General features: G+C 35.1%; 1 protein-coding gene across 1 annotated transcript in view; it reads right to left on the bottom strand.

Moving 5' to 3' along the window:
- SYNE1 (spectrin repeat containing nuclear envelope protein 1) overlaps window positions 1–13,111 on the bottom strand; it is a 443,997-nt gene that overhangs the window by 275,608 nt on the left and 155,278 nt on the right. Inside the window, exons 27-32 of the mRNA XM_059940974.1 lie at window positions 11,538–11,702; window positions 10,444–10,611; window positions 8,772–8,942; window positions 7,848–7,988; window positions 3,845–4,005; window positions 1,712–1,862 (exon numbers count right to left, since the gene is read on the bottom strand). Coding sequence (XP_059796957.1) covers window positions 1,712–1,862; window positions 3,845–4,005; window positions 7,848–7,988; window positions 8,772–8,942; window positions 10,444–10,611; window positions 11,538–11,702 — 957 coding nt within the window. The remainder of the gene's footprint in view (window positions 1–1,711; window positions 1,863–3,844; window positions 4,006–7,847; window positions 7,989–8,771; window positions 8,943–10,443; window positions 10,612–11,537; window positions 11,703–13,111) is intronic.

Raw genomic sequence — 13,111 nt, 5'->3', positions numbered from 1 at the left:
TATAATTATATTGTTGGATTGTGGCAGAAAAAATTTCCAATCCATGAAGAGAAGATGGAAGATGAACCCAGTGTATGTTCTTATCATTTGTGACTTATCAATTAGGAATAAGAAATTTGGAATAGCACGTAATGAAGAACAAAAATGGGCTTATAGATAAATATCTTCACAATAACACCCAAATGCTTCATTAATTTTAATCCTAAGAGTCTGAAGTGAAAATACTATGACAAGTGTTAACATATTTTGAATATTTCCTATAATGTAGTCTTGTCTGGAAATAGAATCTATGAGCCCCAACTCCACAGTACAGTGTATTCAACTCTATCTTTGCTTATTTCTAGCAAATATATTTTTCCTGATATTCATATTCATTTTTAGATAGTTTTCAAAGTGCCATATTGGAATATTAAAATGTATTTCAGCCTGATGGCATGGAAATCCACAACTGAATGTTTATATACTCAAAAATAAAATAATCATTTTTTTTCTTAAAAGCAATGTGATGACATTTGATCACTGACAGATTTCAGAAGTTCTGGAATTAAGGTTTAAGAAAACAGAAAAATGAATTACAGAAAGGATAAACAAGTTAAAAGGTGTATGCCAAAAATTTTTGAAAGAAGAATGTTGAGACAAAACTATTTAAATGCGCTATTCTTTGTTTTCTTAGAATTAAATGGCAACTTTTAAAAACAGTTTTAAAGATTAAACATATTTCATTCTTTAATGGCTGGGCATCTGTTTTGCCTAGTATATCACACAAGACATAAGCTAGACTGCATACACCAGACTCCATGTATCCTTGACTGCAGAAGATGTGCGATAAGCAGTCTGCCCGGCTTGTAATCTTAGCTAAACAATATTGCATCCTCCCACTGTGCACATGGCAATGACTTGTTCTGAGTCATAATGTGAAACGTTCCCTCACCTTGGTATTTATTTTACTATATTTAATCGAATGAAATGGCAAAGGGTTTTCCCACTCCAAAAAAATGAGCTGAGTTAGAAAAAGAAGCAGTTGAATTGTGAAAATGTGTTGTGTAAAAATAGCATAAAAGAAAGAGAAATGAACATTCAGAATTCATTTCTTTCAGCCCATTTTTTTTCTTAAGCTACTTGAATGAAATGGACGATGATAGTCTATGTACTTGGTTATTTTAAAACTGGAGGATAACATATCAGGGCATCTCAGTTCATGCCCCCAAGCACATCATAAATGCCAGCATTAGATCGATGGAATCTGATTGCTTCACATGAAGAAAGTAATTTCTTGAACCCCTCCTTGTGGTTGGTGAGGGTAAATGCCACCAATACTTGAGCTAGACATTTAGAATAGTTCTTAGAAAGTAAGGTTGTAGATGACGAACACATTTCATGGCGTATAAATCCATCAACAGGGCACTCTAATGGGGTTAATTCAAAATCAAGGAAAAGAATAATGTAACCATAAAAACATTTTAATGATATTGCACACAATAATGACTTTGAATGCATAAGTCAGACAATATTAATACATAATTCCATCTATTAAGTGTTGCCCAGTATCAATCAAGACCTTTTAGCTCAGCATTTTGTGTGAATTTAATTTTAATAGAGTCACATAGCAATGACAGATTTGTTCTGGGGACAAATAGCATTTGATGAAATGTAAGAAAGGCGCTCTTAAAATCTAGACATGGATTATAAATGTAACTTGTGAGCAGGTCACCTTAATTTGGTTGATTTGTGTGTCCATGGCAGATGACGAAGTTTCCAAGTCACTGAGTTCTTTTTCTTTCTCAGTTATCCAGACGGACACGGTCTCAAAATTAGTGCCAAAATGATTCCACTTGTTTTTCACCATTTCCATGGTTTTAATACTAAAATTAACCAAATTAAGTAAATAAAATGCAGTTCCTTAATAGAGAAAAACAATACATTTTCCTTTAAATCATCAGGTGAAAAGATAGTGAAGACATTTGTGACCACATCAAAGCTGAAACTATTAGAACAGGGGGAAAAAATGCACATTTGATCTGAGTTAGTCAGTCCTCAAGTATTCCTGTCTCCTCTGAGAATGAGGTAGCACTAAGCTATGTTATGGATGGAACTGTGCTTTGAACAAAATATTGCTGGGTCCAAAGGGTTTGAATCCAGGTATAATCTTGGTAAACTGTGCACGAGACCAGTAGTTGCCAGAACTTATTTTAGTAAACTGCTCACCTAGATTCCAGTGCACACAGTTTTCTTAACAGTCCTACTTTTGTCAACATGACCCTTTTGCTCTGAGAGGAGAGATACTGCAGTGACGCTTTATACTCAGAGATCTTTATAAAATACACCTTTATGAATCAAGATAAAGCTTGTAATCTGAATCCTATGCTGCCACACAGGAACTGTTTCTGTTATTAGAGTGGAGCCTGCAATCTATTATCTATAACAATTTCAGCTATTCTTAGATGTCTGTATGATCTTGATTCTAAAAGACTTTATAAATTCTTGTACATGAGCACCCTACCTGCTTTTAGACAACTTGGGCTTTATTTGTAATAAATCTAGTGAATAAAATTTCATTTATAGGTTCCCAGTTTGTATTAGTTATGCACATATAGCCATGTGATAGTTATGCATATATAACCAGGTGATTATGGCTTTCAGTTTAGAAAAAGACTAGGAAACTAAGAGTATATCATTGAACTGTTAAGTCCTTGGGTTAAAAAAAAAAAAAAGAAGGAATTTCCCTGTTTACCAAAAGGCACTTGAAGACATCAAGGAAAATACAATGGCATCATTGATTGTCAAATTCAATAATACTGTAGTCTCAAATGTATACCCTGGATGAATCTATGCTCTCATCAGTACAGTTAATTCAAGCTATATTATATTGCAATTTTTTAAATGAAATAAAGATTCAAGTGGATATTTCTAATGGAAGTAACTTCCTTTCTAATAAACTCTAAGTTTTACTATTTCTACCTTGATGGATAATATTTAAAGGTTTTAAGTCACAATTTGCTTCAAATAAATTATTTAACAAATTTTAAAGTTTAGACAAATGTACAACATTAATTATAAGGTGTTAATAGTATTAAAAACAAATTTTACATTTTAAAACCCATCTAGAAATTATGTCCTATACCTTAAAAACAATACATGTTGGTGATTTGCCACTAAATAATCTTTAAAATAGAACCGTTCAGCCATATTATTTTGAGGAACATTGGCCATATGTTTATCCCCTCCAAATTTTTGTGTGTGTCTATCTTGTACATAACAGGATACCATAGGCCAAATTATTTTCTTTCTTTTTAGATATTTAAACACTAAATGTTTAAAAATAAAATATATTTTTGAAATTAATTTTTGGAAATAGTATACAATCAGTGACAATTTGAATATTGAGGCGCTGTAAGCAAGCTCTGTGAGCTTCTTGGAGTTGAAGACGCTTGGTCTATGCCATATGTGTTTAGGCCTAGAATCTACACAACCAAAAATCTACCCTTCCCTCTAACTGGTGACAGCAGAATAATACAGTAAAAAAATTATCTTAAATATTGGTTCTTTTTTGAGATTCCCTTCTCCAGTGTACAAAGGCCACTTAAATTTTATAGATATGGTTTTCTCATGAACAGAATCAGTTTACGATGCCAAAACCACATCACTTATATTTTTCTGCTCTGTTACAGATGTTGGATTCTCTACTGGTGATATTTTCTTTTGAATTGTAAGTTGCTTCCTCAAAACATGCTGAAATACACAGACACTTGGAGATTTTAAAAGAATGTTTTGAATACAATATACAGGAAAGAGTGTATGAAACTTTATCTCAGAGAAGAAAGTTTAGGACTTGTCAAGCACATACTCTTCTTCGAGTGTGTCTTCTAATTTTTTGACTTGCTCTTTGATTGACTTGGCCTGCCGTTGAAGCAGCTGCTTATTCTTGGGCCCAAGTGGGATCTCTGAAGCTTCCTTCACAAGATTCTCAGCCTGGACTGCAATACCTTCTGTTCGTTTAGAAAACTCCTAAAAAGGATATTATAATTGTTAGGACAGCATCTTCTATTAAACTCTGCCCTCAAATAAACTGCACATACTGCAGTCTCCCCCAGAATAGATGGATAGATAAATAGATTCAAACATGTAAGAATATTGGCATATAATATTCTTGGCAATAAAACAGACTTTTTTTCATTATGGCCAAAATAGACACTTTGTTAAATTATTTTCATTTTATATAAGTGAAACCACAACCAGACCTTCATAGTTGGAGAACTACTTTCATAGTTATCCAACAATTCTCAAAAAAATGTTTACTCCATTGTCTCCCGGTTTGGGTTTTTTGTTTAGAATTCTGAGCCACATTATAGTAATTAACTTGTCTACACATATGTTAGTTTATTACAGGCCAGTTGGGCAATGATCATTAGTGATTTTTTTTTTTCAGTCATAAAGATAACAGATTTCTAGGCCAGTGAATATAAATACTTGTTTATTTAATTGAAGGATATCTTAGTCAACACAGAGTATCACTGATCTTTAAAAAAAAATTTTGTTAACTAGTTCTCTGAAAAGCGCTATAAACTGATCTTAATGCTGTTAAATCTTATTTACTATATATCCATATACTACACGAGGGAAAGAAGATAAGTTTTGAACCACTCAATCCTGGACTAGGGCTCTGGATTTGCTAATTACTAGTTGTTCGTCTTTGGCAAATTACTTTTCAGGCTCTCTCACATAAAACGCAGATAGTAAAACTTTTCTCAAAAGATTACTGTTAACATTTCATTAGGAATTTCATTTTTAAGTGCCCGGCACTCTGGCATACCTATTATCATTTTTTTTACTACCTTCACATAAAATTGAGGATAAAATTGTTTATAAAGTTCACACACTGATTTTCAATAATAGTGAATCACCTTAATTCAAAAATTAATTTCATATATTTGAGGCACTGGTAAATTTTGGTTATCTCAACTTTGTCAGGTAAATATATTGAATACTGAATTAGAAAAGGTAAACCCAGAGACAATCCTGAGTGGAAAAAAAGTAACTTAGGGTCTCATTTCTTCTCCTGGATTATATCAGAGGAGCTTCAAATTTTGATCATAAACTGCTCTCTCCTAAGTAAGTAATGTAAATAATTTTTAAAAGTCAGACTCCTGATAGCCACCTTTTCCTACAGACCATCTCTCAAAATCATTACATAATGCCATATAAGATAGTTACTACATAATACTATTGCATCTTCATGTTTGAAAGATTTAACGTCCTCATAGAAATATCAACATTACTTCAGAGAAGTACCCTGCAATCTGAAAGAATAAAAATGAGTAAGTACATCTTCCTTACGGTAGAGAGATTTATAATATCCTAAAATACAGTATGTACTAATGTCACAACATTAAATTCTGTGGTTAGAAGCATCTACTATCACTATATGTGAACTTACTGTCAATGTAGATTCAATTGTGAAATCTGTGAATCACAGCAGAATCCCATGAATAAAATAAGAAGCATAAAAGTGTTTTTTCCCCCTCGTGTTTCCCTGAACCCAGGAAAACACATGGAGAAAGTAGAGTTATGTTTGAAAATGCTTATATACATTCAATCTAAGGGCCTTTTGTGGGAGCTACGTATGGGGAAAGCACAATGCAGAGGAATCTGAAGAACAGAACAACGTTGATAAAAACCAAATTAAACGAAACTAGAATAATGTTGTAAGGCTTTATCTCTACGGCCTAAGAAGACATATGAGTGGCAGCAGGGTGCAGCAGGAAAGAATGGACTCTGGCATCAGATAGGTCTAGAGTTGAAACTTGGCTCTGACCTTCACACACAAACTAGTTGTGGGACCTTGAGTCACACCACTCTCTGAATTTTCATCTCATCGTAAAGCCATACTGTGAAGATTAAACATGATATTGCTATAAACACACACTGGAAGACAGAAAACCCTCAAGTTCCACAGCACAACCACTCAAGGGTTACAACAGGCATGAAGGCTATATTAACAATATCAAGTAAGCAGAGAAACAGAGAACAATTATTCCAGATGACATATGCTTGTACAGCAGTGTATACCAACAATTAGTAAAGTAGCTCAGTTTTTTAATGAAAATATAATATGGTGGCTGAGGTTATGAGCTCTAGACTCAGACCTCTTGGGTTTGCATCCCAACCTCACCAGTTAGTAATCCTGAGATGTTGGATAAATTCAGTAACAACTTTGTACCTTATATTTCCTCATTTATACCACATGATTAATAGTGGTACCTATCTCTAAGGATTATTTTGGTGATTAAAGAAGATGATAAACATCAAATCATTAGATCAGCAAATAGTGTATGTTCAATAATTGTTAGCTCACATCATTAAATCAATCCCAAAGTATGCAAGGTTATTGGCCAAGGAGAATTTTAAAAATAAGACAAAAAGATCACATTTGTTTCATCTATAGCTGGTAAACCAATTCAAAGGAGTTAGAGCCGCAGGGTATCAGAAACTCTGGATGGAACCCAGGAGGAACACCCATGTGATAATTCACACAATATATGTGTTTGTATTTATAAAAGACACCTGATATATTTTTAATCTGTACAATAATTAAAATTAAAAATAAAAAATAATTTTCTATTTAAATGGCTGATGAAAATCATACAGAATTGAAAGATTCTGTGGCCTTATAAAACTTCAAACTCCTCAGTGAGTTAAAAACAGGAGAAATAGTGACAAATTTACAGTACAAGAGACACAGAAGCCTTTTACTGGTGAGAAAACAGAAGCACAGGGGTTTCCTTGCTAAAGGTTATGAAAGGATGGATGTAAGAATGTTCTTTCTTATACATTGACAAACACATTCCTACACTAATTTAGTCTTTCTATAAACCCAAAACACATGCAATAGGAACCAAAGGGGCCTGTACAACTCCTCTAAATGATTTGCACAAATTTACTGGTCTGCTCTGAGTGTCCAAGGTGTTTGAGCTTACAGGGTTGAGCTTACCAAGCACATCTACTAAATATTATCTCTTGGATGTCCCACTGGACATCAAACTCAATGTGTTCAAAACGCAGTTGTTCATCTTCCCCCACTAACAGCTACTCCAATTTCCTGTCTCGCTCCCATTGTCTCCATCAGGCTCAGAACCTTGGGTATCATGCTTTTTTCCTTCACTTTGTCTCTTTTACATCTGTCCCAATATCTCCATTGCCATCCCCATTACCCTAATTCATGTTCCTATTCATGTACGCATGCAATAACTTTATAACTAGAACGCATGACTCCAGACTTCTATGCTTTCAATGTTCTACACCTGCTTAAAAAACTCATCTCCCTAAAGGCCAGCTCTGCTCATGTGACTCTCCTTCTTACAAACCTCTAACGGTTCCACGTAGCCTAGAGAGTAATGCTTTAAGCCTTCAAGAGTGTTTGTGATGTGGCCCAACTTTCCTTTACAACTTCACTCCCCTTTTCTGCTTTATAGCAGAGAATCCCCATTTCTCACACGTTTATACTTCCTGGTGTTTCCCATTACAGGAATGCTGGTTTTCTGCCCCAAACTCTGCTTTTCTATGTCTTAACTGCCCTTCAAGTTTCAGTTCAAAATATCACTGACTTCAGAAAGATGTTTTAGAAATGCATCCATCTATTAGGAAACTATTTCCCACTTTAAGGAAAACATCTTGATGTTTCAATCTTATTTATATTTTCATTCCCCAGAGCAACTTGACCAATGTGTTGAAGAGTGAATCATAAGTAAAGAATAAAAATTGATTAAATAATTATAATAAGTAATGAAATGAAACACAGTTTTTCTTGGGAATAATGGGTACCAAGGGACTACGCGGTCTTGCCAATATACCTTTGTCTGCTCCAGTTCTGAAGATAAGCTTTCCAAACTGCTAAAACTCAAGAAGCGCTCGTGGCTGGAACCTGTTTGAAAAAGGTATCTCACCACTGTCTCTTTGTTTGTTTCAAATCTCTCCCATTTTCTTAATGTGACCTAAATTAGAAAAAATAAATAACATATGATGTTATGAATTATCAGCATGTATCACAAAATACTGTCACATTTACATTCGTCAGGTTATTAACTTCCAGTTAACTCTCAGTTCAAATGTCAAACAATTACACAGAATAAAAATGATTTTAATATCTTCTATAAGAATTCCCCTTTTGAGTCTCAATTCATCTACCAAAAGAGAATGTATGGCCTAAGAGTCTGAGTTTTTTTAATCTGCTATAAAGTCCTATGAATCTTAGGATATTACTTAACTGTAGATAAGGGACAAAAGAAAGAAACCCTCCCAATGTCTCTCAAAAAAATAGAAAGGATGAAAGAGAGAGAAGGAAGTGCAGCAGGCAGTGAGCAGGTGGAAAAAGAAAAATCCAAGAACTTTTTTAAGTTAATGTGTTAAGGACACAATAAACCATAAAGGTGTGACTGCTGGACTGTCCAGAAAAGTGAAATAATCCAACATAAATTTCTGGATTCAGACAAGTGTAGATTAAAATCCTGGCTTTACAATTGATCACTGCTCTGTGATTTCAGGGAAAATCCTCTAACTCTTTGTTTTTAAGCATCCACACTTGGAAAACGTGCTAATTACAGTACCTATCTCACAAGGCTGATGCTGTGATTGAAAGAGATAACTCGTGTAAGTGTTTAACGGAATGCTGGTGCCTCAGAGGCGGGAACAATAAACCTTTGCTCCAGCTAGTAGTAGACGCGTAACCTGTGACCCGGAAGTTAATACAGCCCACGACGCAACTTCCGGTCTCCTACCTGGATGCGGCGCTCCTGCTTCTCCCGGCTGTGCTCCACGTTGTCCAGGGTGCTCTCTAGCTTCTGCAGCTCCTCTCGGACTCGGCCAGGCAGCCCACCTTCTCCCTGCCGAGCCTGTGCGATCTGCTGCTGCACGTCCCTCTTCTTTGCATTGATCCTCTTTGTCTTTTGCTGGAAGCATTTGTTCAACAGATGGATAGAAATGTTAACTCTCTAAGCACCCGGGCAGGGACATAAACACCCACACTTTAATAGTTACAGAAAAGTACAGTCTCCCGCGGCAGGGGCCCAAACTGCATTTTTAACCTAGGATGAATAGTTAAGATGGTAATGAAGGCTCTATAGTTATCAAAGATGGGCATCATTTATAAATATTTTATGTTTTTTAATGAGAAACAGCATAATTAATTTGGCCAGAGTGTTTTAATTGTGTGCTAATTTAGATAACATTTAATATTTCGTGCAATACTACAGATGGAATTTGGCAGAACTATTCATTTGACATAATTCTCCTTAAAGAACTATATTCTGCCTAAAAACACAAAGTCCCAACTCCAATTTTTAAAAATCATCCATGCTGTAAAAATGCTAATATGAAGAGATTTAATTCCAGGGTATATTCAGAATGATTAATAGTCTGAGATATTTGGGGAAAGTTATGTTTTAAAATAAACTTTTTACTGAAGTATAATGTACAAACAGAATGGTACACAAATCTCAAAATACAGCTTATGAATTTTCACAAAGTAAACACACCCATATAGCCAAGCACCTGGTCCAAGAAATGTGAAGTTTTTAAATATTAATGTAAATATCTATAATCTCATATTTCTCTGATTTAAAGTAAACTGAAACCCAAACAACACTTTTACAGTGATTGAGAACAATATAACACTAAGCGTTATTTTCTTTTGGACTCACAGCCTTTTTATAATTATTAAGTAAATCTGTAAAGCCTAAAGCCTGCTCTTTTACATATACTTTTAATGCAACTTCTATTTTGGTATATTATTACATATAAAATTAGCTAACATTTTCTTATATATTAAGTTAGCTAAAATTCTGTCAGATTAATTTGAAAATCATACTTCCACTTATGTTGAGTTTGACAGGTAAAGCTGATTAAAATTGTTAATTATCAATATATGTACCAGAATTTCTTTAGTTCCGGTTCTAATCCTTTGTAGGAGCACACTCTTCAGAAAGGACTGGTACTTCATGTTAATTTATAATTTCCCAAACCAGGATGTATTCAAAGTTGTAAATTGAAGAGCAAAGATTGCAACATAATAAAAGAATAGTGATCTCAAATATGAAGTAGTTTGTTTATGCTTTCCTTCTCTGTTATGAAAGGACAATTTAGCAATTTAGCAAAGGACAATTTTATGAAGGTTTTCATAGCAAAATCAATTTTTCTTCCACAATATTCCTTAAACTTTCTGGTATCATCAAATCGCTCTGGCTGAGAATTTATCTTGCAAGATGTTCTAAAATATTTAATGTTTAATAGAGAGAACAGAAGTGCCAAGTTTTTTTAACTATTCATCTGAGTTGCCTCCCAAGCTCCCCATCTTCCCCCCTCCAGTCAGTGGATAGACTTACTCTCCATCTCTCTGGTTCTCAGTAACTAAACAACTTTGCATAAATACATGGAAGTAAACAGGCATTCTACCTGGTGATGAAAGAGTAGTTGCTGTGCTTCAAACAAATTTTCAGTGTCCAAGATCTTCTCAGCTTCTTCCTGGACTTCCTTAGAGCCAGTCATTAACTCTTCAAGGGAACTTTTGACTATTTCTTTGTACTGGACACAGTCTCCAAAGTTGCTTAACATCTTTTCAACCTAGATTTTCATGAAAAATCAATCAATTAAACTGTTAGATTAGGGACATCTAATTCTCTATAGAGAATTTCAGATCTTTCAGAATCAGGGAACTTTGTCATCCGAGTGATCATTTTTCCATGCTAGTTTATAAATGATTTCAAGAAATCCTGATAACTATTTATTATACTTTACATTCTTACATTACCTTCCCATGTACAAACTCATCAGATTCGTAAGACAACCTGGTCAGTAAAAATATTCTTTCAAGGGTAGACGTGGCCCTACTAGAAATCGAGTAGATGGGTTTGTATAATCTACAAAGGACTATAAACATTGAAATGTATATCAAGTCTAAAATGAGTAGATCTTGCCTGAAAGAGACTTTACTGGTCTGCTGACTCAACATGAATATTTTATTATTACTAGCTATCAGTTATTTACTCTGTTCCAGGCACTGTACTAAGTGCTTTACATACATCATTGCATTCAATTCTTGACACCACCTTTTGGGGTAAGTATTTTTAGCCCTGTTTTACAAGTACAGAAATCAAGGTCCAGAGATGTTAAATGACAAGCTCATGGTTACATAGGAAATGGGGTATCAGAGTTAAGCTCTAGAACTGGGCTCGTTTGACTCTCAAGCCTGGGTTCTTAACCGTAAACTGACCATGAAAGAATGCTTTTAGTAAGAGTCAAAGTGTGGATCTATAAGCTTTGTACTTTAAATATAGATAGTTAACCTGAACTAACATCCAATGACGTCACAGACCATAAAGCAAACATCCTGCTCATCTTCCCCACCAATCTTCATATACATAAGTATCCAAGCTATTCTGTTTAAACTACACATTCTTTATAAAATTACTTGGTAATCTGCAACCCAAAGGAACCTTCCAGATTCTTCACCCCAAGCTGTCCATTTAGAGGATGAGTAAATGCTTTACCTCTGACAACAAAATCCCAAGAGCCTTGAAGGAACTAGATAATTTTGCCAGCTCATCTCCTTGCCTTTGGGCTTCATTCTCAGAAGAAACTTCAATCAAAATTTTAAGCCTGGATTTCAGCCAGCTGAGAGTCTCGCCTTTTTTGGTAACACCATTTCTGATCTCCTGGAATGAAAGAACACCTTTGATGAACAAAATACAACTGTGAATCATATCTTTCCAGCAAGAAAGTACTCAACCTAAGAAGGTTTGTAAGGTGGAGGTAGGAGAGCCAGGCATTCATTCACCAAGAGAATGCCTGCTTATTTCACTTTTTGTTCACATCTTTAACAAAGTCTACAAGTGCTAGAAAGAAATGTTTCCCCAACTCCAATACCCAATGTGTAAAATCAGTACTCTCTGGGCCAAAAAATTACCTCCATAATTAGATGTCTATATATTTCCTTGATCACAACAAAGATGCTTCTAAAAGTACTGTAGAAGAATACGTGAAATTGGGAATTATATACTTTGTTACCTTATTTTCTGTGAGCTGGAAGGAACATAGTATTTTTTTGAACAAAAAAAAAAAAAAAGAAAGAGTCCTTTTTAAAATTAGTGGATTTCTCTTGTTGAAGAATTTACTTGTTGAATATTATAATAGATGCCCTAAATATTTATTTTAACTTCATTAACTCATATTTTATGCCTCATTTTGGTTAGTTTTTGGAAGTCAATACCCCAGACAGTAAGATGCACAAACAGGAGCTCAGCTGTAATCCAGGAAGGGAGAGTTGACTGGCCAAGATGATGCCAGAAAGACTCCGGGCCGCAGCCCTTGTAGGTCTAGGGACAAGGGCAATGGTGATTGGGGCAGCCTCTCCCTCCTACACCAGCTTTGGGTAGATGAGAGCTGTGGCCTCCAACCGCTACAACAGGGTCTTACAGGGCAAATGCATATGGAGGAAAATGGTTGGTTTTAGAAGCAAGTGATTTCTTCATTCTAAGATGTAAATTTTTTTGGTACTATAACAGCAACCAATAGCAAATATAAGTATGCTTCTACAGGTGTAGCATGATATCGTTGAGTACCTTTAGCATTTAAGGGGATTATAAATTTAATAGGAAAAAATGGAAATCAGAGGATAGGAATAGAAAGGAAATAAATTCTCATTAACAGCAGCTCTGTGACTTGCAAGGGTGCAAAATGCTGAAAGATAAAGAATGTTCACCATAGCATGTGTCTACAAAACCAAGAGCCAAGCCAAGAGGGAGAGGATTGCTGTGCCCCATTCACAGAATGCAAACTGGGTTCAGGCCTGAGGTTCTGTTGCCCTGGCTGGGTTTATCAGGCGGTACTCATGCTCACAGAGGCTGATCCAATCCAGGCTGAAAGTGACATAGAAGTGATGCTTAGAGACCTTGCCCAATTCCCTCATTTTCTATAACCTGGCTTTTGAGTAGGTGAAAATGTATAAAAACCTACAGGGTTCTCGTTTTCTATGACAGTTCTTAAATCTCTGCTGTGTTGTACACCCATGCATGCAATTTTCCTCTCAGGATTCCCCATTAGCTAAAGCTGCATTAGAGGCACC

Source organism: Balaenoptera ricei, chromosome 12 (genome assembly GCF_028023285.1).
Source record: "Balaenoptera ricei isolate mBalRic1 chromosome 12, mBalRic1.hap2, whole genome shotgun sequence".
NCBI lineage: Eukaryota > Metazoa > Chordata > Mammalia > Artiodactyla > Balaenopteridae > Balaenoptera > Balaenoptera ricei.
This window is presented reverse-complemented; position numbering and strand designations above follow the sequence as displayed.